Source organism: Petaurus breviceps, unplaced genomic scaffold, assembly GCF_028583685.1.
Source record: "Petaurus breviceps papuanus isolate PSGF00001 unplaced genomic scaffold, PetGlider_PUasm1.0 90925, whole genome shotgun sequence".
In the NCBI taxonomy this organism is placed as follows: Eukaryota; Metazoa; Chordata; class Mammalia; order Diprotodontia; family Petauridae; genus Petaurus; species Petaurus breviceps.
The window spans coordinates 591,017-618,609 of NW_027187380.1; the positions used below are offsets into that span (position 1 = coordinate 591,017).

Sequence of the window (27,593 nt, forward strand, 5' to 3'; positions counted from 1 at the left end):
TCTGTTAGTAGTCATCCCTACAGACCTCCAGAATTCTGTACTTTTTTTAAAAAATAGATTTTTATCTATTTTTACATTGCCTAGATTTCCCCCTGGTAATAACCTCTTTTCCTTCCTGCTCCCAGAAAGTAAACGCTTTTAATAAACAATTAAAAAGAGGAAGAAAGAAAATTCAGCAAAACAAAACTGATCAACATAATGAAAACTGAATTTTGTCCACTTTGTGTCATACTTTTGGACCCCGTCTCTAAAAAAGAAACTGGAGTCCTGTCTTATCTTTTTGTTGGGGCTAAGATTGTTTTTGGTAATTTTGCAATATTTAGTTTTCATTATGTTGGTGATTCTTTCATCTCAACATTGGTTGTACTTATTGTTATATTGTTTTTCTGGCTCTGCTTACTTCACTCCGCATCAGTATGTCTTGAGTCTTAAACATGCTTCTTTATATTCATCATACCCGTTGTTTCTTAACAACTGTTCCATTACATTCATGTACCACAGTTTGTTAAACCGTTTCTGAATTGGCGGATATTCATTTGATCAGTAGTTCTTTGCTGTCACAAAGTATTATTATATTTTGGTATATATGGGGACTTTCTTTTTTTCATTGAGCTCTTTGGAGTATTATGTAGTGATTAAAGGGCATGGACATTTTAGTGATTTCAGATTGCATGATTTCAGATTATATTCTGGAATGGGGGACCAGTTCATAGTCCCACCAGCAGTGAATGCATACATTAAATGTGTCTGTCTCTCCACAACCTTCAGCATTAACTTCCCATCTTTTGATATTCCCATCTTTTAACACCATTGCTAGTTTGCTGGATATGCACTTACACTTCAGAGTTGTTTTGATTTGTACTTTTATTATATTATTAGCGATTTGGAGCATTCTTTCGTATGCTATTAGGCAAGTAATTCTTTTGAGAACTATTGTTCATATCCTTTGACCACTTCTTTATTGGGAATGGCATTTGGTCTTGGGTCAAATATTTGTGTACATATCTTCTAAAGAAAACCTGTATCGGGATTTGATAAAAAGTTTTTTCCCAGTCCACGGCTTCTCTGCTTCTAGATACAGTAATTTTGTTGTGAAAACTTTTCAGTTTCATGTAATCAAAAATCATCTATTTTTATCTTTTGTAATTGCCTACACTGTTTGTATATCTGCTTCTAAAAAAAACCTTTTTCTTGATACTTGTTATTTCTTGATGAGCTGCTGGTATTCCTCATTGCTTCTCATTGGTTGCCTCTTACCTCATTGGATGAGAGGCAGCATGGTTTAGTAGAAAGATCTTTGAATTTAGAGAGACTTTTGGTTTGTGTTTCCCCTCCAGTCTTAATAGTTACTTAGCCAAAGGCAAGTTATTTAGCCACTCTTATTTGGTTTCTTGAAATGTGAATTTCCAATCTGTGAAATGGGAATAATAATGCTTGCTCAGGAAAGAATTCAGTTGTATAATTTCAGATGTGTTGAGAGGATCAAATGAGTATTAAGTCCTTGGTAAATATTAAAACCTTATATAAATACAAATTATTTTTATTGCTCAGAAACTCCCCATACCAAGTAAAAGAGTGAATGAAGGTTTCAGGGGTTAGACTTTGTATCATCTATTTTGAGCTCTTAGAGGCATTTTCTTTTGGTTTTCTGGTTCTTGGAAGGTAGTTGTGTGTGTGCCAAATGCAGCTGGCAGCTGGCTTCTGGATAAGTGAAGTACATCATACATATACAATCAAGATCATGCAATTATGATGGCAAGACTGGAGGTTAGGTCTTTTAATTCTCAGCCCTAGTTTTTCTCTGAACTATTGCTATTGAAGGTAAGTGCTTCTCATGCGGATTAGTCTGCAAGGTTATGCCAAATCCTACAGGCTCTCTTCCTTTTAATTGCCCATGACCCAGACCTTGGAAGGGCATCCCAAGTATATTCCTTGGTGAGTGACCAGGCCTACACTCATCTAGGAGCACTGGGTTTTCTCTGGGAAGGTAGGATCCACCAGGGAGGTATTAGTCTAGCAGGATGTGTGTAAAGGAAAGTTTAGATTTGGTGGTGTTATTGCTGAGAACAGTAAAAAAAAATGAAACAGAGGCAAGTGAGTAAATTTTAGTGCCTGTTCTATATCTTAGACATACAGCTGCTGTTGGAGCCAGTGTTAGCGACACACACGCTTGGAGGTTTCTTGGCACATGTGGTGCTGCTTTGGGCCAACTTTTTCCTTCTAGCTTACCTAGGCCCTGCCAGCATGTTGGGAGGTTCCCCATCTGTCACTTCTGACTGCTTGGTGGATTGTTTCCCTGAAACTGGTCTGATAAACGCTCGGTGACTCTTTCCAATTGGAATAGAAATACCTGACTGGCTTTTCCAGTATCTCACCTTTTCCCGGACTAATGAGCTCTTGCCACTCCCTCTCCCCTACAGGAGGTGGGGCCCCAAGGCCTGAGGAGACTTGGATGTTTTTTAAGTTGGGGGGAGAGGGTGAAGGGGGATAGAGGGAAGGAGAGAAAGAGGACACAGCCCTGTGTTCTGCTTCCAGTCTGAGGGGCTTATAACTGAACATCACCCTGAAACTTAGAAACTGAGTTACAAGTGGAGATTTATTGTAGACAAAGTCATTTCCTGATGAACAGCGTGTCCATAAATTTGTTTCAAGAACTTCCTTTTCTGCAGCTAGTTTGAGATTACAGCCCAACTCAACCCCCTGAGATTCCCCCCAACCCCCTGAGATTCCCCCCCACCCCTATTATAGGATAGGTTAATGGATGAATTTTATTTCCTTTGGTGAACAAGCAGCCTTGTGTTTAACAAGTTGTATGGAATAGAAAGGAATGTCTATGTTCTTGAACTGCTGAATCTTGGTGATTCCCTTGTCCCATTGCTTTTGCTTAGGGCACCAAGCCTTGCAGGACAAATCCAGCACAAGCCTTGTTGCTGCTTTTTAGAAGGTCATTGAAACCCCTGGGGAAGAAAGAGCCAGCAGGACACAATTGGCCATCTTTTTCCCTCCAAAGGTGTTTGCTGTTCAGTCTGTCATCACCACCAGATCCTTCCAAGCCTCTGGTATTTTTCTACCCCCAACCCTTCTTTTTTCCCCATAGTCTCCTCCCACCCCAGTAAACATATATTTGAAAATGCTTTGTCCTCCCTATTAAACTTAATAAATGATATTAAAAGGAAACAAGACAGTTCCTGACCATGGGAGAATTTACCATCTAGTTGGAAACCAAAACATAACTGAGATGACTTAACTCTTACAAGGGTTCAGAGGAATGAATGAAAATTTATAGATAAGATTATGGTGAAATCCAAGTTCAAATTAATTTCAGCTTTTTTTTAATATGTTAGAAATTATTTGTATCATGTTAGAAATTATTTATGTCTTGCTAGATCTTGAATTTTAGATTATATGAAAGTTTTTGTTGGGATGGTATTTGTTGGAATAATTATTGACAAACTTGAACATAGGACTTCAGTTCATGTCATACAGAATTCCAGAAAAAGTTTCAAAAGTTGATTTCGTTTAAAAAAAAAAAGGATGAGACACTTTCTCACTATTTAAAGAAGCTTTATAATATTTTATAAAGCATTGGGGTGGCCAGGTAGCACAGCGAGTAAGAGCACCGCCACCAGAGTCAGGATGACCTGGGATGAATCCTGGCTCAAACACTTAGCACCCACCCAGAAACACCTGGCAGTATAGCCTTGAGCAAGTTACTTAACCTCAATTGCTTAAAAAATATATTTTATAAAGCAGAAAAACTTTGATATAATTTGTCTATTTTCTAAATTTAGATTTGGGTTTCATTTACCAGTCTGAGTAAAAAAATCTTTCTGAAAATAGCTAAACAGACTTTGAACAAATATGGTCTTCTGAAATTCAGTTCAACAAACATCTAATTAATCACTTAAATGGAATAAGTGAGATGCTGCTGAGTGCTAGAATTAGAAAGACAAAAGAAAACCCAAAATAGCCCCTGCCCTCAAGGAACATTCTTCTGAAAGGGCACTAGGCTCTGGAAGGCTATGCCCTAGGCTCTCCAATGCCAGCTTTGCCATTAACTAGCTGGTAGATATTCAGTAATGCCCTTATGGGCTTTAGGTTCCCCTTTTGTTATTTGGGATTGATAACACCTTCCTTTCCCAGTACAAACTTCTCTGACCTTAATGACCTGGCTCCAGCATGCCTTGCTAGCATCATTATTCATTACTCCCTCTTCCTCCACTCTGGAGTCCTGCCACATCAACCATGCTGTTCCATCTCCTTCTACTGGCCAGGATGCCTCCCCTTCCTAGGCTGAGTTCCTTCTTACCTGACCCTTCTTTAAGCACCAGAAAAGCCTTTCCTGATCCTTCTGCTGCTTGCTCCCCGTCCTCCACCTTTACTTTTTATTGATTTTTGCCTATATGTACATCAGGTGTAAATTATGTAAGCCTGGACTGTATCCTCTTTGGCTTTGTTTCCCTGAGGTCCAGGACTGTGTCTGATTGACTGACTGGCCAAATGAAATATTATACATGAAAGTGCTTTGAAGAATAAGACACTGTAAAATTCTTCAAGTGTAGTCATCACGTTAAACTGAATGATATTTCACCTTTATGGCACCTTAAAGGTGATGGTTTGGCATAACAAGGATTTTTCTTTTATTTTACCGATGTGAAAATTGAAGCACCGAGAAAGGAAATTACTTGTTCTGGGTCATCAAGTTAGCAGTAGAGCAGTTAATTGTACCTAACTTTGGCCTCTTATTTCAGTACTTTCCTCCTCAGATGTTTCTGTTGCTGGTCTTCAGGATGTTTCAAGATTAGAAAAGGTAACACTTATAGTTGTAAATTTCTTACTCGAGAACATGCCAGGACAGACTGAGTGTCCCCAGCTGTGATGGAAGCAGATTCACTATGAAGGGGAAAAATATGGTGGGGATCCACCAACTCCTGACCCCCGGAGAAAGAAAGCATGTTAGAGTATCTCTGACAGAATGGATCATTTACCAATAGCCAACATTTATTGGTTGCCACTGTACTAGACATGAGATCTCAAAAGAAAAGGAGCCTACACATAAAATTTATGAATCCTAGTTTCCCTTGCATTTTACTGTACCCCTTTTGAAACTGTTACTGTTGAGTTTTTTAGTAAGAGCAGGAAACATACTACTTCTGGACAAATTCCAGACTCACTTCTATGCTGGAATGCAGCCCAGCCCTGCCTGGACACCCCACCCAATCCTGAAAGACAGCACCCTCCTCACCCACCTTTCAGGGATGAAAATTAGTGAAGTGGCCACACCTGTAATTCATGTTTAAGGTTTGGGGTTCAGCTTCCAGGTAGACACAAATAAGCATCAGATTGTAGGCGTGAACCTTGGACTCTGTTGGTTAGAGCTGAACTGTAATGGAGTGCGTTTCTCTTTTACGATGTAGTGGATTTGCTGGTATTAATAACTGAGAAGCTCTGGAGTAGGAAGGGTATTGACTTCTGTTTTGTTTTGGGCCAGGGAAACCTGCTAATGACTGACACTTTTTACCACTTTCTGGTCAGGCAACTTGAAACAGTACCTGAAGAGTTCTAATTAACAGAACACAACAAGCAAGGGAGTCTTAGCGTGTTTAGTTGGGCTAAATGTATGTGTGGTTTCTCCTCACCTGAGTGATAGGACTAATTGTGCTGGATGGAGATTGCATACAGTAGAAACAGGCATTCTATTCCCTAGAAAAGATGTTGACATTCTTGATTTCCAGGTGTCTGTTATCAGTGCCCTGAGGATTGATACAGTTCTCTGGAGCCTGATTTGTCTCAACACATGACCTATGTCAGAGCTTCAGAAAAGGCAGTAGGGGAGGGGCTGCTTATTTGTGACCATCCCTTCACTGCCAGATCTCCTTCTAAGCTTCTATCATGGGGGGTCTAGGGGAAGCACCAGGCCAAGTTGATTGTTTTGAGTGGCCTACAGGAGATTCCTCCCCATTATTCCTTTCTTATTCCCTATCATACCTTCCACAGACTCATAAAGGACCTTTTCACCCCAGCTTGCAAGTGGTCTTCTTTCCTTCTCTTTTCATTCCTCAGGACTATTAGTCTTTCTAGGACTAGGGAATTGTAAAGATGACAGTAGCAGATGTTGATTCCAGCAGGTAAGGGACCTGAGGTGAGGTGAGAATGGGGATGAGGACTGTTTTGGGAAGGTCAGGTGGTAATGATTTTATGGCATTTGGTTGGGAAATGCAGGGTTATCTCCAGGGCAGGTAAGTCAGAAACTCCACTTTCCCACTCTTTTTCAGTGTATCTTCAGCTTCAGTTTGGATCTGAGCCCCTGGCTTCTGGGAAGTGTAGCCCCTAACCTTTCAGAGCATGAGGTCTCTTGACAAGACTACAGCCTCCCCCTTCCAGTGATAGAAATTGCACTCACAGATTCTGACAATGATAGGTGGCCGGCCCTTCTTGATGAGGTCAACCTGTCCATCCATCTACACGTGATCTTGATCCCATATCCTTTCAGCTTCTCCAAAAAATTTTCTTGGTCACCCTTTCTCTTGAATCTTTAACCTCAAGTCTTTATATATTTACTGCTGTCAAATATATCCATCTCCCATCCTTAAAAAAAAGTTACTAGTCCCTAACATACTGTCAAGTTATCAGACTCCTAGAAAAAGCTGTCTCCATTCACTGCCTTTACTTCAGCTGCTTTCACTTCTCAGTCCTTTGCAGTGTATCATCATGAAGGTAACTTCATCATTTGATGAAATTTGCTTCCTTTAAAGTTACGATTGATCTCTTAATTAGCAAATCTAATAGTCTTTGGCATCCTCATCCCTCTCAAAACTTTTGCATTTGACACTGTTGACCACTTTCTCCTCTTTAGTTAATCTCCTTTTTGGATTTTCATGACTCTTGGCTCTACTTAAGTTCTTTTCAGTGTCCTTTACAAATTCATTATCTAGACAGGAGTTCTTAACCTGGGATCTGTGAATGTATATTTTGATTGCATTTAAAAATAATATTCTGAGAAGGGGTCCTAAAATGAGTCTGACACACAAAAAGGTTAAGGACGCCTTCTCTAGAATCAAATATAGGCTCTGTTTAGCTTTAAAAAAGCCTTTCAAAAAAACTTTGTCCCAATCTCTTTTTCCAGTATCCTTGCACTTATTCTCCTTGCCACTCTGGTCTTCTTTCTGTTCTTCATAAATGCACATCCTCACTCCCTTTCTTCAAGAATAGTTGAAGGACCACCTTTTACATGAAGTTTTTTACTAATTTCAAATGTTAGTGCCCTCTCAACCTGCCTTGTATTAATAAACTATTTATTTGAATTTTCTTATATTTATTCTGCATCATATGTACCCATGCATATCCTTGCTTAGGAGCTGCCAGGTGTTAACAGTATTGGACTTTCCCTCAGGCATTTATTTAGCCAAGTGACTTGGGGCAAATCATTGAAGAAAAAAATGTTTGCCTCTCTGAGCCTCAGTTTCCTTATCTGTGAAATGGGGGTAATAATAGCAACTACCTCCCAAAGTAGATATATCAAATGAGATTAATGTGTAAACTGTTTTGCAAATCTTAAACACTATATAAATGCTATTTATTTTTATTATCTATTTTTATTATTGTTACCTCTCCTGTTAGAATATGAGCTCCTTGTGAATAAGGATTGACCTGCAGCCTCAAGGCCACATGTGACCTTCTAGGCCCTTGGGTGTGGCCTGTGTGACCTTTTGACCGAGTCTATTAAGGGGATTTGCTCTGTGAAATTTAGATTGAGTCAAAGGGCTACACTTGAACACCTAGAGGGCCACCTAGAGCCTTGAAGGCTACAGGTTCCCCACCCCTGCCTGCCCTAGTGTCTAGCACAGAGCAATCTAGATGCTTAATAAATTCTTGTAGATTGGTTTTGAAATAGTGGGAACAGGTCTTAAGGTAGCTCCTGTATCCCCCATTTAAGTCTCCTAATGCTCCCTGGTATTTGAACAAGCACTAAGAATTTTTGATCTAGAATTAGTTCTTAGATTTGTGCCTGACCAGTCAGGCTTCTTATTGGTAATGGTTATAATTTTGAATTTGGTCTAAATTCATAATTTACTTATCACAATAGTACTTCTCAAAAGTAAGCACTATTGCAGTTGAGAATTGTTTTTAGTCTTGTTTTTGGTGGAGAAAAAGGAGTGGGTAAAGTGGGAGTACATTCCAAAGTGATCTATATATTGAAAAAAATTTGAACCCATGATATTCTGCAGACCTTTTTAGTTGTGCTTGCCCCCAAATGGACTATGCAGGGACCATGAGTAGTCCAAAAAGAATTGAGGGAGAGTAGAAGGAAAGATAAACCTAGTAAGTTGCTGTAAACTGGCCACCCTTGATTCAAGGGTTATATTTTGACTGATTCCAGTCAACTCTTTGGGAGAATGCAGCTAGATCAGTTTTTAAAATGCAGAATGTGTCCCAAGCAACTTCTGCCAGGATTTGTGGTGTAGGACTGTTTGGAAGATGAATAAAAGTTTATAACATTGTAAATTGGCTCTACTTGGATACCTTTCGGTGGTACAGGATTTGTGTAAACCCTCACTATGAGGAGAATGGGTATATCTGGCAGATCAAGCAATATGACAGTGTGAACTTAAAAACAAAAAACAATGATCTTCAAATCAGGAGGATCAGTATTACCAATGCTACCATGTTTCCCCGATAATAAGACACTGTCTTATTAATTTTTTTGGACAGAAAAACACCAGAGGGCTTATTTTCAGGGGAGGGCTTATTTTAATGAACATTGACAGCAATTTTAATAAACAGGTAAATGTGAACAAAAAAATGTACCTTTATTCAATAAGCAAATCACTGGGGAAGAACAGGACGACGCGCTCACTGCTGCAGCTCTGATTGGATGCAGCTTGGAGCGTGGCGTGCGTTTCACCTGGGGGGGGGGACGGTGCATACAGAGGGTACCGTAATGTAGCGTGTAGCGCAGGGGATCACCTTCACTACAGTAGCAATCTCAATAGGGCTTATTTTCGGGGGAGGGCTTATTTTAGAGGAATCTTGCACAGTAAGGGGAGGGCTTATTTTCGGATAGGTCTTATTATCGGGGAAACATGGTAGTAGGGCTGAAACTTCTACCTTGACTTGTAACAGTGATACAGATCTAGGCTCCTATAATCTCTTTTTTCCCAACTATAGTTTTATCCTTTTGGAGAAGAAGCATTTGTTCAGATTGACCTAGCAGGAAGGTAGCACCCAGAGACTGTACATTTCCTGTGAAGGGCACAGAACTTAAGACTCTTCTGGCCTTTACTGCTAGGACCCATCACAGGCTGTGAGCACACAGAAACATTTGTGTCCTAATGATCAGAGACATTAAAGATGATACTTTTGTCTCTCTTCTTCCCCTCAGCCACAGGTTGGGGGTGGAGTAGAGGAGCTGAAATGGAGTCAGAACGATTCTGTGGTTGGCCCTGGGCAGGCCTTTTCACTTGAGATGGCAACAGATGAACTGACCCAGGCAAATGACTGGCTTTGATGTGGCACATAGTAGGGAGAGGAGGAGTGTGTTACAGGAACAGGCAGCAGACTGACATGTTCTCAGAAGTATTCCTGTTCTGAATTAGAATTAGGAAATGGGCTTCTGTTTTAGGATCTCGTGTTATATACTGTTGTTTCATATGTGATGACCATGTACAACTGTGAGTTGGGTAAAGGTTTTGGACTGTCACAGGATAGATTGACAACGTAGGGAGTGTCAGCATGGCAGGGGTCTGTGCAAAGTGAACCCAATAGAAGAAAGGGAATGGACCCAGTTAGATTGCACCAATGTTGACTTGTGTTGCTAGGATATGCCTGCTAGGTAGGTGATGGTATGTAATTGAATGATGGGAACAGAGGTCTAGTCCTGTCTGTTATGTCAAGGGGCTGAGAGGAAGAAGAGAAGAGAGACAACAGTATCATCTTTAGTTTGTTTCTGACCATTAGGACACATGATTCTGTGTGCTCACAGCCTGTGTGTTGGGTCCTAGCAGTACAGGACAAAATAGTCAACTCTTCTGTGATCTTCACAGTAAATGTACAGTCTCTGGGTGCAACCTTCTTGCTAGGCCAGTTTGAACAAGGAATTAGGGTTTCCAGACTTCCCTGGAAGCCTGAAGACTTTGGGGCACTTGCTTTATTTTGGTAAGGGAGAGACTGGTTAGATCGTGGATAAGTGGCCTAGATGGGGGCTGCCAGTGGGTGCTTTGGGCAGGAGGGACACTGTGAGGAGCAGAAGTCTGGCATCTGGTCATAGTGTTAGAAAAGCTGAGACCAGAAGTTTTTAGTGAATAGAAATTTCTTTACAGTGTAACTCAGGATTAGTAATTTTCCAGGGTTGGAGAGAGAAGAAAATGCGCATTACTACTGAGGGATGCCCATACTTCACACTTCTTATTCTGTGACTGTATTGTAGTGAGCTGTAGTTTAAAAAAAAAAAGCAGTTTCCTTAGATGGGGCAGAAAACCTTTTTGAGTTTTCTGAACCCAAATAGAGGTGGCCTTACCTACTCAAAGAGGTCCCAAGTCCCCCAAGACCAGCGTTATATGTTTTCTTTTTGGTTTTGTTTGTTTTAACTTTTCAGTTTCAAATCTTTTCTCTCCTTCCCTTCCCCATTGAGAAGGCAAGAAACCTATTATACATGTAAAACATTTCCACATCAGCCAAGGTCAGTGTTAATGAGTATTTTCTAGACTTATTAGGTCCTTGTGAAGACTTTGTAGTTATTTTGTCCTGACAGAACAGAGGGGTGGGAGTGGGTATTAGTTTGGCATATTCCTCTGTCTTTGACAGAATGAGAGTAGCAGTTCAATTCTCTGTGGAGGAATAGGTAGTAGGGCTTAGCTGGATCTGATTTGTTCCACATATAATTGAACCTTACTTGTGCCTTCTTCTAGAGGAGGAATTGTTAGGTAGAATGGATTGCTGAACCCACCCCGTTCTGATAGCCATGTGCATATGTGCCTTTTATTGCCAGGAAACAGCTATATGATGAGACTTCTCCTTTCAGTTATAGTTCTTAGGAAGGAACTGGCTAGCCTCTCGCTAAACCTGGGGCTCTTAAGTTTTAACTGAGAAGCACAATCAGGTCAGGATGTGGTAGCCAAGTCAGAGGCAATGCAAAGAGATTGAGGGCACTGAAATTCTCGGAGGAAGGAAAGACCTGTGGCTGGCAGAGGTGGTTTTCAGTAGTATACAGATAAGAAAATTTGGACATAGAGATATTGTGCTCTTTAAAAGTTTTAAACAGGGGTGACTAGGTGGCACAGTGAATAGAGCACTGGCCCTGGAGTCAGGAGGACCTGGGTTCAGATCAGGCCTCAGACACTTAACACAAAAACTAGCCATGTGACCTTGGGCAAGTCACTTAACCCCAATTGCCCTCCAAAAAAAAAAAGGTTTAAACAGAAACATCAAAAATAACAACTCTTGGTCATGCTATTAGTGGCTGGGCAAAGGGGCCAAAGCTGCTGAAGTGTAGCAACTAATGCCAGGAAGCAGTTGGGTAGTGCGGAGTAGGACAAAGTATTGCCCATTGGTCCTGCATGTCTCTATATTGAACAAGTATGGCAGGTATAGCTAGGAAGGAGTAACATAGAACCTTAACCAGAGGCTGTTTGTGGTGGTGGAAGAGCTGGCAGGGACAATAAGAGCATTACTTCCTCCGGTCATAGCCATTTCATTTCCAGTAAAACTCCACTGGTTGGATGCTTTTATTTAAGTTGAAACAACACTGAGAGGATTTCAGCAGATTCTTTGCTCATTTCCTCTGTCTGCACGTTTCCTTTTCCCTGCAGGCCTGTGGCTGTACCTGGCAGGGAGCAGTCTGCCCTGTCTCACGTTGATTGGCTCTCCTAATTTTGGATACAGGTCAGTTCATCGGGACCTGGAAGCCCAGATTGCCATTGTGACAGAAAACCGAGCTTTGCAGCAACAGCTCCACCAGGTGGGTTGGGGCCACTGGGGATATATAGCTGGGAGTCTGATTTTACCTTTGAGACCAGTGTGCCACTGTGACCTACAATGGTAACTAAAAGTCTAGGAGGTAGTTTATATCAGGTTCTTCCTGGGGGCTGCTTCCTGCTGGGAAGCCTAGATCAGAGTGGGAAAGAAGCCTGTTTTCCCCAGTGAGTGAATCCTCCTTTTATGGGAATGGTTGGTCCCTATAGACAAACCCAGAGGAACCTTTCTGAGAATCATTTCTTGACTCTCCTGTGGCCACAATTCTAGCACAGTCAAATACATATTCTCCCTGATCAAAACAGCTGCCTGGAAGTTTAAGACTTTTTTGATTAGGTTTAGAACCATTCTAAGAGAGTAGAGTCAAATTGTTTAGAATTCAGCTCTTTCATAGAAACTCCCAGGCAGGGTTTAGTCATTTCAGGAAAGTATCCTACAGAAGAGGGGCAAGCTGCTTGGGAATATTGGGGGCAAGGGCATAGAGTAGCCCAAAAAACACATGAAAAGAGAGAGAAGAAAAGTCAGAAAAGAAAGTTTAAAAAGCCAGAGCTTTAAACTGCCTTGAAACATCAGCACTAAAGGAGACTTTAGTAATTATAGAAATCTCTGAAAAGGAAACTGAGCAAGTAAAAATGACTTTTTAAAAATGGCTATTTTCCATGAGATTAATGCCAGTCTGGAAATTAGTCATGGTTTTAGTATCTAGGCCATTAGCCACTTAAAATAGTGATATTGTATTTTGTGATCTAGAAACATAATAAAAGATAGAAACAGCCTGGGAAGAGAAAAGAATTCATCTACTACTAGCCTGGGACTGTATTTAAATGACATTAAGTGATGGACTTGTGCTGGATTAAGCCTTGTCAGCTGATTGGTTTCACTTCCCCTCTAAGGTGATGTCAGAAAGAACAGAAATAGAAGCAGTAAGATTGGCTGTCCTCGTTCAGAGTATGGTCACTTGGACTTTCTGAGATACTTCTCTTCAGAAGGAGAAATCTTATCCTTAGTATCAGTTTTCCCCACAGCCAGAAAAGGGAAGGATTCAAGGCTTCCCTTTGACCACGGAGGAAACTTCTTCTTAACAGCTTTCCTAGGGTCACATGGTAAATTGGTATAGGCCACCTCTCCTTCAAGTTCCCAGGTGATCATCTCTTCCCTTGCAGAACAGACTTCTATAGTATTTGGTTGGGTCTGGCTTTACAGACTTAGAAGATACGAAAGGAGGGAAACTCAGTTTCCTCATAAATATGGATGGGAGTTAAAAATTTTAGGAGACCCCTCCCTGAACAAATTCATTTAAAGTTTACAAGTACTTTCTTCATAATAGCCTCATGATGTAGCATGAATAGGACCACATGGTAGTTATAGTCTCTACCTTTTACCCAATCTAGGTGGAGAAGCTAGCTGTTATCTTAGTTGGAGGGGCTCTTTGTGATCACAACATTGGACCCCTTTGCTTAAATGCATAAATCAGCACCCTAGAATCTATGGGATTAGATCTAGACACAGTTTAGGTCAGCTTTGAACCCAGATCAATCCTTGAGCATGAATGAGGAGAATGCCTATGCCACGACCCCAGTGATTCCCGTTACTCTTTTGAGGTTTTGCCTTATTGCTTCCTTTCCTCTCATGCCAGTCACATACATATGACTTCTGCTCTGTGTGTCAGTGTTCATAAACTTCAGCTGTTGACTTCATTTTTGGACTTTTGTTCCCAGATGTTCGGGAACTACTATTGTGAAATTGTTTGCCCCTTTGTTGTTGTACAGGGAAAAATGAGAATTGCCTTGTTTCCCTGGGCCCTGCCTCTCTGGACTTTGATAATCCTGATACTTGTTTTGGCGGGGATGGGGGGTTTGAAAGGGAACAATCCAGGTTGCCAGTATGCCAGTATATATTGATCATGCTGAATTCTCTATTTCTTGAATAAGGGGTTCATAGCAGGGTCCTGAACCCACATCCTGGCTCTTGGGAAAAGTTGGGATGCTTGTGGCCAAAGCCAACATAGTTGGGATGTTTGTCCTTCTTCCCAAATCTGAATATGAGGGGCATTTGAGGATTGCAGGAAGGTGATAATTCATCTCTTTTTTTCCTCTTTCTCCCCTCCCCCCTTCAAAGTCTGAACTTTTTATATGTACTTTTGAATTTCCAATCAGTTTGAATGCATTATACCACCACACCTATAAATCACCTTCACATGTGAAGCTAAAGAATGTATGTGCAAGGTGCTGCTACATAAACTGTTAGCTTCTCTCTCATACACATAGATACAGCTCCTAAAACTCCAGCCACTCTAGGATCCTGGAGCTCTAAAATGTGCCTCACTGGTCTTTCTTTGCCATGCAGGGAAGGGCTGGAGCTGTTACTGACCTCAGAGCAAGGGATGGAGGGAAGTATTTATATATATAGGAAACAAAGGCCCTTCCCTCCATTTTGTGCATAAATTAAAAAGTGGAAAACTTCCTGGTATTGTTCAGAACACACATCTCCCACTTGTGACCCAAGAATTGCTCCCCTCAATGGCATTGTAACCTATATCAGCTGACTTCCTCTTGCATCTGTATTGTGGAGCCTGTGAGGAAACTCAAGTGTTTCTGGTAATTTAATTGAAATCTTGGCTGGTTATTCATTTTGAAAGCATAAAGCTGGAGCCCAGTCTGTGGAGAGCTCTTCAAACCAGCCCCTTGAGACTAGAGCTGGATTCTGTCATCAGCCCTAGTCAGGGATTTGGACCCTAGGAGCAGCACAATTAGAAGGCAGGATTATTACATCCTTTTGTGACACAGAGCTGAAGTAGAGTCCCTCTGTTTACTGAAACCATTACATTGTCCCTGGGGCAATAAACTGTTTTCATTCTCAAGGAAAAAGGTCGGAAAGAATATATAGTAGATTAATAAAAGGAAGAAATTAGGTTAGGCTCTATGCTTCTCTCAGGTTCTTATCTTGAAAGGGAAAAATAACTTCAACCTTATCCAAACCCCCAAGATTTTACAGGATTCAATGGGTGTTTTCTGTGGTTAAGGTTGCTCTCAATTGTCTATGCATATTAAGTTGCTGGAGTCTTCTGATCTAGAAACAACAGCTATCAAACTCTTCCTTGATGGCTGGGCACTCAATTTCATGAGTATTTAGGTGCGGTGCTGGGTAATAGTGAAGCTACAGGGCTCGGGCTGGAGAGGGATGAAAGATGTTGAAGAGAGATTTCTTGCCCTCTACTGGAAAAATAGTATTTTTGTGAAAAAAAAAATGGTTTTGTACATGGGGTATAACATTATAAACTCAAGACAAGTTAAAGACAAAAAGGTGACTTCCCAGAATTATCACCCATCTCTTCAAAAAGTTTATATGGAGTATTTATCCAGTTAAAATTGCCACACTATCTCCCTTGAAATGTCATCCAAGCTTTTCCAAGACTACCCAGACTGCCCATTAGAATGTCCTTAGAAGGCAAGATAAAATCTCCAGGGTCTGTTCACATGGCAGGGGAAAAGAGAAGGGAAGAAGCTATTTAAACTTCATATTCTTTCCTTGTCACTTGTGGCTTGTTGTTGCCTTCCCCTCCTCCTCAGAACGTGTCCCAGCCTCCAAAGCTTCCTTGGCTTCTGCCACCAAAGCCCCCTGGGCTGCCTCAGCCACCTCCTTGGCCCCCAAAGCTACTAGGCTTGGTCCAGTCCAGGGTTAGTTTGGTTCCGTCAGTCTCCCCATCCTTCATGGCCTCTTTCACAGCTTTTTCATCTTCCTCTGAGTTGAAATCCTCCCTTTTGAAGACCCTGTCTTCCTGTCTTATGATGACTATCCTGGAACCCACAGAGCCATGAAATGGATATTTCAATGTTTCTTCTGTTGAAAATCTTTGGACAGGCCTTTGATAAACAGGTTTTCATAGGACCGGATCTTTGGGGCTGCATTAGTGGCCGTTTGTCCCTTTAGCTCCAGCCAGATGACTATGTCTCAATATCTGTGTAGGTATAAGAATTCAGAGCTTCTTTTGCATCTTCCACAGAGGCAAATTCAATAAAGTTTTGTACTCTTTAGGTTGGCCTTGGTGGTTCTGGGGCACACTTATGGACGTCTCTTTCACAAACACTTCCTGCAGACTCTCCTCTGTGGTGCTGTAGCACCAGGGTCTTGGAGTCTGCCGGCTTGCTGCATTTATTTTTCCCATCTCTAGAGTTCCCTTGTCCTTGGGTTTTCTCCCTTGTGTAGTCCAGCTATCAGTCTCAATTTTCTGCTTCTGTTCCAAGGCATCCACATTTACTTCCATCTTAAATTCAACATAGGCCATTGCTTTGGCAGTCTCATCCTTGGTGTACATCAGAGCCTCTTCAAACACTTCCTTGAGTTCCTTTTAAATTACTTCATATGGCAAATTCTTGACAAAGAGCATCCTTGCATCTTGGTCTTTCTTATTCTTTTCCTTTTTCCAGCTTAATTTCAGAGTCAAGCACTTTGGAGCCACTAAGTTCCAGAGCCTTTTCCATGTCTTCAGCAGATTCAGATTCCACTTAGCCAACTTCTACCAATATAGGCATCCACAACAGTACGGTCAGTTTTTGCAGAGAAGTCCATGATATCAGTTTTTAGCTCAAAAGTGGTTTTGCTGGAAGTTCAGGTTGTCAGTGAAGCAATGGAAATGTGTAGATGCTTTACTTGTCCAGTTTCTGTTTCTTGGCTTTAGGACCTTCTGTTTGCCCATTTCCTTCTTCTTTTTCCTTGGTGCTTCTTTCATGGGCTCTTCCTCATCTTTGTATTGTTCATCTTCATCATCTTCCCTCTCTTCCTCAGATTCCTTGGCTTTCCCAGCAGCACCCTTTTCTTTGGCATGTGTGATATCTTCAATCCTCATCTTCATCATTGTCACTCTCCTTCCTAACTTCCTAACTAGAGGGACTGTCTTAGGCCTTATGGAATCCTTAATACTGGAATCTTCACCAAGCCCATGCACCTTGAAAAGGGCTCAAACTAACAGTCCACTGGCCAAATAGAAGGCTCACCTGCTTTTTATACCCCCAAACTGAGGATATTTTTATATTTTGAAGTTAATTTTTATCATGTTTGAAAATGTAAAATCTATTTTTTGTTTGCTGCTCTAGGTCATGATTGGAATTTTGTAGCTGTTGGTTTATGATACCATCCTGAGTTTTTTTTTTTTAAAGAAAAGTTCTTTGTTGTGGCCAGTAGGCTGCTCTTCCTGGTTGGTGCTGGGTGGAATTTGACTAATGATGTTTTTTTGTTCTCTAGGAACAGGAGCAACTTTACCGAAGGTCGGGTTTGGTGTCATCAGCCACCTTTGAGCAGCCAAGTCGGTACGTCAAGCTGTGGGTGAAGATGGTGACTCCATTGATTAAGAACTTCTTCTGAGTTCAGAACCTTATGACCATTTGGTAGGTGAGATTTCTGCCCTTTGCTACTGAATCTCATCATTGTTTTGATTCGACTTGGAGCAGAAGTTGGCTCAGTACAGTTTTCATCACGCCTCTTGCGTGAATCCAAAACTGTGTAGATTTGAGTAGTTTTCATCTGCCTTGTTCCCTGTCATGGGTGAGGGAAATGATGAATTTGAGAACATTCTCATCTTCCAGCTAAGTATTTTACAGCATATAGTAAGTGTTTAATAAATGCTTGATGCATTCTTGCTGCAGATTTCCTCTGCTGGAGGGAAAGGACTGGTTCCCATTAAGGTGGTAAAAAGATAATTTTCACCTTTTCATCTGACTCTGCAAGTTGGGAAAACAACCCTGGCCTGTTGCCATGGCCAGCTGTAGCTAATAGTTCATGAACAAAGGCATCTGCATCTAAGGGAATCAGATCCTGGGCTAGCTTTCTTGCTGACGTCTTATTGACATTCATCTGACTTACAGCTAAGGAGATGAGATGCTGTATATTTGGATCAATTAGCTGATAGTAGTACCCAAAGGGACAGTGACCCTTGGTAGTAAGGGATGCTTCGTCTTTGATACCCAGATGTTATTCACAGAACTTGACAAGAATAATAGTTCCAGGTTTTATCTGGGTAAAATCTCTTCTTAATCTGATCTTTGACTTGGACCATAATCCTTTCAGGATCTGTTTCTAGAGGACTATCCATTGTCCTTTTGTCCCTCTAGCTGTAGCTGTTGATTATTCTAGCATCCAGTGGCTTTGCTTTTTTACTTTGGAATTTCTGATAGATTTCAGGCCAGGGTCATACTGCTCTCCCACCCCTAAAAACCATGTAGATTTGGTTGGTATATGGTGGAGCCTGACAACCAGCAACTACCCCAGAGCAACCATGCACTATTTGTTAGGGGTAGGCTTCAAAATAGTTATTAAATTATCCTGTAAGACAAACAAGACTGGAGAAACCAAAGGAATGTACAGAGGCAATGAGGGTTGGGGATAGAGACCTTAGATAAACAGGTCTAGCATTCCTTTAGATCATGTGGGACAAATGTAAACACTCTTGTGACACAGCTACAGTTTAAGAAATCAACAGTTCTGGCTTCATGTTCCGACTTCATTCTCTTTGTTCTCTGATAATTGAAACTACCACTTTGGAGGTGCCACCCCTTATCAAGAAAACTTCTGCTCTAGGACAGTGACAGTAATAACTCCTCTTCTACTAGAAAAATCAGAAATGAGCACTGCTAAAATCAGTCACAGAAAAGCAAATTCTCAGTCATCAAAGCAGTTTTAGGTTGCAACAGTTTTCCTTTCTAATCCTGGTTTTACTTTAGGTGCTTGATATCAAAGCTGAATCATCCTCTGTAACATTTGGAGATAATTTGGTCAGCTGGTCACACCATGGTGTGTAGGACATCCACCTATACCTTATCTTTGCCTAGGTAAATGCAGAAAAGACTAGCATGTTCCCCTCCTTGGACATCAGAATGTGGAGTACAAATTACTACTACTACTACTCTCAGCACAGAGAGACTTCTACAGAATTTCAGAATTGAAAGGGACTTCAGAGGCTACTGAATCCACTTTGAGCTTTTTCTGGAGGATTTCCCACTACTCTCCAAGTCAGTCCATTCCATTTTTGGAAGGGTCTAATTGTTATGAAGTATTTCATTATGCCAAGCCTAAATCTTTTCCTTTGCGATCTATCAGTTGTTTCTCTTTCTGTCTTCTGGGACCAAGGCAGAACCAAATCTTATCCTTTTTAAGATAGCAAACACTGTAAGACAACTGTTGTCTACCCTGAATGTTCTGTTTTCCAAGTTAAACATCTCTAGAATCTTCAACCAAGTATTATGTAACATGAATTTGAGGCCCTCCTTGGTTTCCTTCTACTTAAATAATTTCTTCCTAAGATGTGATCTGGTCATGGCAGGGCACAGCAGGACTGCCCCTACTATCTAAGGATGCCCTTCCTAGAAAGAGTTCTTCCTTTCTGTAATAACAGATAGTAAGAGCTGATGCTTACCCTGCACTCATTAACTCAATCTTGTGTGTGTGTGAGAGAGAGAGAGAGAGCACTACCTTTTTACAGTATACTTAACTAGCATTCTTCCGACTCTTTTAAGTCCAAAGCATAGGGACTAGAATCTCTTGTCACTTGTGCAAGTTGTCTAGATTGACATGAAGGGTCTCTGTATCCCTACATTTTAGTAAATTATTCCAAATTCAGTTTCCTTTACCACTTATTCATACAGGATAGTTTTAAGTACTTTAACTATTTTGAAAGTACTTAAAGGAAAAAAATGATGATCTTAGAACTCTAAGCCCAAGACACTAGGCATCCTCAGAAGACTGTTCTTCATTTGTCTTTTAAAGCCTTCCACACAGTAGAAGGTGACCTTTATTTAATCTCACATTTACCCCAGAGTCTCTAACATACATGTTACTTGAAGATCACTTTTCATGACCTGAAAATTTTCTCTAAACTCCTCATTAGGTATTCCTTTCCCATCTAATACTACCTCCTTTCTTTACTTTTTAAAGTTAGCTTTTCCTAGCCAGATCTCTACTTTTCTAGACAGCATTACTTCTGACTATAAATAGCCTGGGCCTCATGTAGACCTTTTCCTTCCCCCCCACCCCAGTATGGAACAACACAGGTGCCAGGGAGTGTCTCAATTTGGGTAGAAAGCTGAAGACAGAGTAATTTTTGATTCTAAATAAAATTACCACTATACCTTTATCTAGCTGTTAGTGAGATATGGTGTTACATTTCACCATTCCCTTTTCTGTAGTGCTTTAGTAATAATTAAGGTGATTTCCTCAAGACTGAATAAATGTTAGTGCAAAATAGTTACTTTTGTTCTAGTACAGCTGCATAATTTTTTTTTTGAGGGGGGAGGTAGGGCATGTGGGGTTAAGTGACTTGCCCAAGATCACACGGCTAGCTTTTGTGTGTGTGTGTGTGTGTGTGTGTTAAGTGTCTGAAGTCGGATTTGAACTCAGGTCCTTCTAACTCCAGGGCCAGTGCTCTATTCACTGCACCACCTAGCTGCCCCATCTGCATTATTTTAAATAGGAATAAATTTAGATCAGGATAGTTGACATGCCCAAGACAATTTGATTAATTAATGGTGGAACTGGATTTGGAATCCAGGCCTCAAGTCTGAATCCATTATCCCCAGCTCCCAACAGAACATTATGTTACTTTTCAGTAGTACAGTTTTAGTGCAGATGACTAGTCATAAAAACATGCTTGTGTTAAGGGCCTCTTGAAGGAGCTGGTACTTGAACCAAGCCTTAAAATGACAAGGATTCTAGAGGCAGAGGTGAGGAGCAGGAGCTTCTCATGCATTGGGAAAATCTGTGTGAAAGTGAGAGATGGAAGCATCCTATATGAAGGAAATGGTAGGTGGGCCATTTTTATGGGAGAAGAATGTGGGAATAGTGTATGACTGGGCTTTGAAATCTCTGGATGGAGACAGATTATGAAAGGTTTTAAACTGCCAACGATCTGTTTTTTATTTTATGTTGGAGGCAGTGGGGAGCCACTGAATCTTTTTCAGAAGGGGAATGGTGATTAGACTTGTACTTTAGATTTGTCAATTTGGTAGCTGTTTGGAACATCAGGTCTACTATACTCAAGGCAGGGAAATGTTCTAGCAGTTCCATAAAAAATGGCAAATGCAAGAAAATATTTGCCATTTGGACCACAAAGCTTGAGTTATTTAGAAACACCATTTTCATAGATATAGCCCATCCCCAGATGGTGTTAGTTACAATAAGAATGGGAATAATGGGCTCCCCAACACTTAAACAGATGTAGGAATTGTTATAGTAGGGACCTGCTTCTGCTGCTTGTTTTGTGATCCATGCTTAGCTCTGTAAAGTGGCCAGAGTAAGTATGCTCGGCCTCATCCCTGGGACTGGTGGCCAGAGAGGGGCTGTGTTTAGAAGTAAACCCAGGGACTTTTAGGAAGTCAAGATCATACTGTGGGTTCTTGGGATATTTTCCTTTGATTGCTAGGAATTGGTTCCCTTTCCCCAAGTAGCCTATTTCTGGTGGCTTTTAGGACTTGAGTTAAAGGTAAATGCAAGTAAATAAAACAATCATGACTAATTGGTATCAATATTTTAATCCGATGCTCCTCCCCCAGTTAGTTCAGATGTTCTTTGCTATAAAATAACTTGATTATTTAAACGGAAAAATAAAAAGCAAAACACTAAAAACCCACATGAACCTTTGAAAAAAAACAAGTTGTGAGGCTGTGTTTCTAATTTGGAATTGTGGTTAGGCCATTAATCTGGCACAGGGTTTCATGGGCAACATATGTAGAATCCAGTGAGAAAGTTAAACCTGTAAAAGCAATGCAACAGCTGCTAGAATCCACTTAGCTGCTTTTTCTTTGGTCTTCAGGTTAAAGGTCCAGACATAAGTGGGCCCACGGATCCGGGTTTTGTAGACAGGACATTCATATATGTTCTTGGTGTCCATGCGGTCTACAGGAATGGCTTTGATGAAGATGACGGGCATGGGTGGTGTTAACTCCTTCAGCCGAGCTTCTGCAATGACTCCACTTTGGGTGTCCCAGCGAGCCCCTGCAATCAACAACATGGCTCAGGGCCTGTGTAAAGGCTGTTATTTCCCATCCGGTGCTGGGAGTAAGTCAGGGAAAGGGAAAAAGGGAGAGAGGCCTTTGTCTTTGCCCCTTCCTGCCCCTGGAGAAGTGCTTATGGGACATAAGTCTTGGCTCCTGCAAAGTAGAGAATTTTTGCAAGGGCCTGAACTGTCACAGAAATAGCTAAAAATGGAATTTGCTAAAAATAGGGTTTCATAGGGGTAAATTACATGCACCTTACAACTGACTTCGCGTATCCCACTATGCACTCAGGAATTGCTTAACACAAGCTTCAGACGAATGAAGTTCCTTGAGTTTCATCTATTTAAAACTGGTATTTCCAGAGCCTGATCCCTCAGCCTTCTCTTTGCTATGGCAGGAAATCATAGCTCTAGCTGAATATTATTGGAGACCTTCATACTTAATGTCTGTCTTGTGTATATACATTCTACATAAAATATATATATTATTAAAGGGATATTCTTTTAACCAAACCATTATTTCTACTCATCCTATTTAATGATGTTTATATTTTGTGCCTGAAATTCCAAAATAAATACTGACAAGTGGTTGCATCCATGCCTTTCTTCAACGATGTGGGAAATGGGGATCTCCCTCTGCTCCTGTTGGCATTACACTGACATTTTCCCAGAATCAATCATTCATCAGTTGGTGGGAGGGAGAAGATGAGGGGGGTTGGGGAGGTGTGTATAGAATTGTTGAAATTCAGCTCAGTGAACTCCAGGGAGTGACCGGCCTGACCCCCTCCCTCTTCCCACATGCCCTTTTAGAGAAGCTTGGACACAGCCTCTCTTGCTTCAGCTTCTCTGTTTTCCACATGCATGGATAAGTTCTTGGGACTTCAGAAGAGGAGGGCAGTTATTTTGTATGTTCACTTTCCTGCAGCCCTTTTGTGTCAGGGGAAAAGACCTTTAAAATCTCAATCAGAAGTCACAGAAACATAATTCTGAGCTTCCTGGCCTCCAGAGCCTAGAAGGACCTTTTTCATTATGGTTTTTCAAAAGGTTTTAAAATATTCTTACAAAAGGGTTATATTTTGCAAGAGGCAACATGGCACAGTGGCTAGAGAGCTAGTCTTGAATCAGAAAGACTCGGATTCAGATCTTTTAGCTAATAAATCCTGGCTGTGCTGCACTAGACAGGTCACTTAGAACTCTCAGCGAGGGACTTAGAGAAAAGGTGTTGATGTGCATTGGTAGAGGAAGTAGCTTCCTGGGAGCTTTCTGTGCTCATGAAATACCAGGTCTCTTGCAGAAATTTAAATAAATCAATCCAAGCCAAGAGAATGGTTTCTGTCCGTTTAGTTTCCGTTGTTTGTCCTTCTAAGTCATGAATCAGATTGCATCTACTGAAAGCAACAATCACTTCTAATGCTCTCAGACCCCAACTTAATTCTTTTTTGAGAGCTACATGTCTCCTTTGTTTGAATTGAGTGGAACTCTTATTAAGAGTTTTGTTAGTTGCTAGGACCCTTTTTACCTTCCATAAAGAGGCCATTCACATAGGCGCCTTCCCTTGGAGGGGCAGTCATGTCATCCTTGGCTTTCTTGGTCACTTCCACGGCAAGGCACATCTTATCCAGAGGCCACTCATTCTTCCTGGCCATGGATTGCATGATGGCAGTGAGGAAGGACTGGGGATTAAAGAAGCCAGCCAACCACACTGTCGTGGGCAGGGAAAAATCTGTTGTCCAAGCCTCAAGTTCCTGGAAGGAAACATGAAAGGAGACTCATGAATAACCAACCTTCTCCTCCGGCCTCACTTAGCAGAGGGAATGCTAGAATGCTTTCCCTTGCCTTTCCAGCCAGAGAGCTAAGAGGGCTTTACAAATAACAATCAATGAAGCTCTGCTGCCTTCCTATGTATGATGTAGTTTTACTGTTTGGCTACATTTTAAATGAGGGAACGGGAAGAGAAGGGTCAAGAAGGGACTTACTTAAATTGGAGTCTAATTGGGTTAGACGTTCCAACTCAAGGCGCTTAGGGACTCAGCCCTACACACACTTCACTCTGTCTGCCCTTGATCACATTGGAAATATCTCACAACATTCATATTGGCAGAAACTGCTCTCCCTTCATACTTGTTTATTTTATTTTTTAAAGAGGAAATGCTTCCATTGTTACAGGAAGCCTTGAGGGTTGTGGGCCAGGCCCTTCCTGGGAAACAGTTTCCCTCCCCAAACCCTTTCCTAGCAGGCCTTTGGAGTTAGAACACTCTTATCCCTACCTTTCGAGGCTTTTCACCCTGGACCAAGAAGCTGGAGAAGAAGATACTACTCACCCTGATCCGAAGAATCAGGTCAGCATACCAGGCTCCCAGACCCATCATGGAGGGGTAGGCCCGAGCTTCCCATGAATCAGGCACATTGTCATAAAATAGTGCATTGGAAAGATCTTCCATGTCCGTTGTTATGGTTAATTCCCCCTAAGGAACCCAGGTAGAGAGAGGCTGATATCAGCCATTTCCCCCATTTCTCATCATCACTGTACTGCAAATGTGGCAGGTGGCTGACCTGTCTTTATTTCATTTGGAGCCAAGTGTGTCCTTGCTTTGCTATGGCACCTGCCACATAGATCTTAGCATGAAGACTATCATGAGTCTGCTAAATGCCTAAATACTATACATACATGTTCCTGCTCTAGAAATGGAGGGAAGGGAATAAGCATTTATATAACACCTACTATGCTCCAGGTGCTGTGCTTTTTATACTTTTTACAAATATTGTCTCATTTGGTCCTCCCAACACCCCTGCAAAGGTAGGTACTTTTCTTATCCTTGCTTTTACAGTTGAGGAAACCAAGGCAAACAGGTCTAAATGACTTGGCCAGGGTTATGTAGCTAATAAACATCTGAGATCCAATTTGAGCTGAGGTCTTCCTGACTCTAGGCCCAGTGCCCTAGCCACTATACCATCCTCTACCTCTAATGATTGCACTTGGGGTAAAATGGGAACTTTTCAGTGATCTTTTGGCCACAGATTATGGTGGGCTTCTAAATTCTCTATTCACTTGATCCAGTTCCATAATATTTAGGATACAGTTCCATGTAGAGAGCAGCATATTAGGGAAAGATGTAGGGGAATGAGATAGTAATTAGTGGGCCTGTATATTTTAGGGACTTGGTGATTTTGTTTGTCTGGCAGTACAGTGAATCATGTGGGGGGGAAGGGGGGGGCTCGTTTCCCTAAGCCAGAACTTTACTTCTACTTCATATTTTTTCACCTTTAATCCCAGATTCAGCTCCTTCAGTGAACGGCGCATTTCATTAGTCAGGATGTTCATTCTTTCACATTCTTGAAAGGCGACTACCACATAAGGTGTCTTTTCAGCTGCCTTTGACATGATCTCTGCCATGTTAAATGTCTCTGGGAGCTTCTCAAGGATCTCATCCAATACAGATTTGACCTGCAAAGCCCCGACATGTCCCAATTGTAGTTTGTCTCTAGGCCAGAGGGTCTTTGGTTTCTATTATTTAATCATAGTTGTGAAAGTAAAAAAAAAATTCACATCTTCCTGTGTGTAAGGTCAGCTTTCCTGACCAAAATATTCATAAATCAGGGCCCCTAAAGGAAAGACAAGGAGAGGCCCAGCCTGGGTGCTGCCAGAAGATCCTTTGGGGTTCAACTAAAGCAAGAAGATATTCTCCATGCCTTTTGTGATCTTTAGGGTTTAGAACATTTCAGCACAACTCAAGAGGCATTTGTATGATTTTTTTTGTCTATTAAAAGATTTATCTCATTCCCAATTCCTGATTACCAAGGATCTCTAGGTGCCAATGCTTCCTTATTTATATAGCATGAATATAGGAATAAATGAAGAGTTCTATAGCAACCAATTTTGGGGCTTTTTGTGATTTGACGATCAAGGGATCAAAAGTTTCCTATTTGTCCTTTACTTCAATCTATCTGAAATATTTGATTAAAAATTTCTTGCCTTTTCCTCCCGAGACACTCCTGTTCCTCCTCCTGCATCAGATTCTTTGGGCTGCATTTCCAGAACAGTTCTGAATAGCTTCTCTGAAGTGACGGTCAAGAAACCAATTTCTGCATTGGGGTGCAGACCATACAAATATGGACTTTCAGGTGGCATGTTTTCATCTATGTATTCATGGTAACCCTGGGGAGGAAAAGTGGTCATAGGATTTAAGAAAGGGATTCATCCCAAAGCAGGAAGATGCTGGGATACTGATGAAAGCTAGACAATGTGTTCCTCACGTTAATAAACAGTTTTTGTATGTGATCTTCCCAATCCCCGGTTCTAGCCTCTTCAGCAATCCCAAATCCCTATACCATTTATGGTTGCTCTCACTTCCTCCCTTGCTACAAGAAGGAAATTTCCATTCCCTCTTACTGTAGGATGCATTTCAAATCTTGGGTTATTTTAGTTGCTTTGGTTCTTTGCTCAATTATTGATATTCCATTTATATTGAAAGGGTCTTATCTGGGGCAGCCAGGTAGCACAGCGAGTAAGAGCATAGGCTCCAGTGTCGGGATGACCTGGGGATCGAATCCGGGCTCAGACACTCAGCACCCACCCAGAAACACCTGGCCGTGTAACCTTGAGCAAGTTACTTAACCCCAATTGCTTAGGGGCAGTGAGGTGGCTCAGCGAGTGAGAGCACTAGCCCCAGTGTCGGGATCACCTGGATCAAATCTGGGCTCAGATGCTCAGCACCACACCCAGAAATAACTGGCCTTGTAACCTTGAGCAAGTTACTTAACCCTGATTGCTTAAAAAAAAAAAAAGGTCTTATCATAGAGCCCACCAGGATGGTATTAACCTTTTCTGCTACTGTATTGCTCATGTTTAATTTGTTAGCCATTATCAAGGGGCGTGGCTACTCACTTTGTAATCTAAATTGGGTGGGATCAAGAATCCAGGGGCCAACCACAACTCTCCTTCCAGCATTTCTGTTCGAATGTATTCTACCAGGTATGTTCGACAGAGCCTTCGGTCCCAGTCATCTGTGATATGGCCTCCATACATAATTTCCCCAAAAAGGTAGCGTAGATCATCCCATGGTACCTTATAAGAGGCACAGACAGGTCAGGATAGGAATGTTCATTTTTCCCTTATGTTTTTTCAAAAATTAAATTATTTTTAGTTTTCAACATTCACTTCCCCAAGTTGTAAATTTTTCCCCCTCCCTCCCCAAGATGGCTTGCAATTTGATATGGGCTTTATACATACATTCCTATTAATCACATTTTCACATTAGTTATGTTGCATAGAAGAATTATAATGAATGGGAAAAAACTATGAGAAAGAAAAAACAAGAAAATAGTCTGCTTCGTTCTATATTCCAATGCCATAGTTCTTTCTCTGGATGTGGCTGGCATTTTCCATCATGTGTCCTTTAGAATTGTTTTAGGTCCCTGCATTGCTGAGAAGGGCTAAGTCTATCAAAATCAATCCTTGTACACTGTGGTTGTTACTGAATACAATGTTCTCCTGGTTCTGCTCCTCTCACTCGGCATCAGTTCATATAAGTCTTTCTAGGTTTCTCTGAAGTCTGCCTGTTCATCATTTCTTATAGCACAATAGTATTCCATTACACTCATACACCACAACTTGTTCAGCCATTCTCCAGTTGATGGGCAT

General features: G+C 41.3%; 2 protein-coding genes across 6 annotated transcripts in view; one reads left to right on the forward strand and one right to left on the reverse strand.

The window, feature by feature from the left end:
- The window catches only part of PGS1 (phosphatidylglycerophosphate synthase 1), a 108,062-nt gene that overhangs the window by 22,519 nt on the left and 57,950 nt on the right, over positions 1-27,593 (forward strand). For 3 of the 5 annotated variants that reach the window (XR_011166084.1, XR_011166083.1, XM_069076042.1), the window contains exons 8-9: positions 11,808-11,956; positions 17,212-17,354. Coding sequence is in view for 3 of the 5 variants with exons in the window: in XM_069076042.1 (XP_068932143.1) it covers positions 11,808-11,956; positions 17,212-17,331 (269 nt within the window). In the remaining 2 variants the exon portion in view is untranslated. Of the gene's footprint in view, positions 1-11,807; positions 11,957-17,211; positions 17,355-21,769; positions 22,547-27,593 lie in introns of those variants that run through there. The other 2 variants (XM_069076040.1, XM_069076041.1) reach the window with 2 other exon arrangements.
- The window catches only part of DNAH17 (dynein axonemal heavy chain 17), a 280,684-nt gene continuing 274,695 nt past the window's right edge, over positions 21,605-27,593 (reverse strand). Inside the window, exons 75-80 of the mRNA XM_069076039.1 lie at positions 26,838-27,017; positions 25,926-26,108; positions 25,215-25,397; positions 24,274-24,417; positions 23,472-23,697; positions 21,605-21,951 (exon numbers count right to left, since the gene is read on the reverse strand). Of these exons, the coding sequence (XP_068932140.1) occupies positions 21,704-21,951; positions 23,472-23,697; positions 24,274-24,417; positions 25,215-25,397; positions 25,926-26,108; positions 26,838-27,017 (1,164 nt within the window). The 3' untranslated portion in view covers positions 21,605-21,703. The remainder of the gene's footprint in view (positions 21,952-23,471; positions 23,698-24,273; positions 24,418-25,214; positions 25,398-25,925; positions 26,109-26,837; positions 27,018-27,593) is intronic.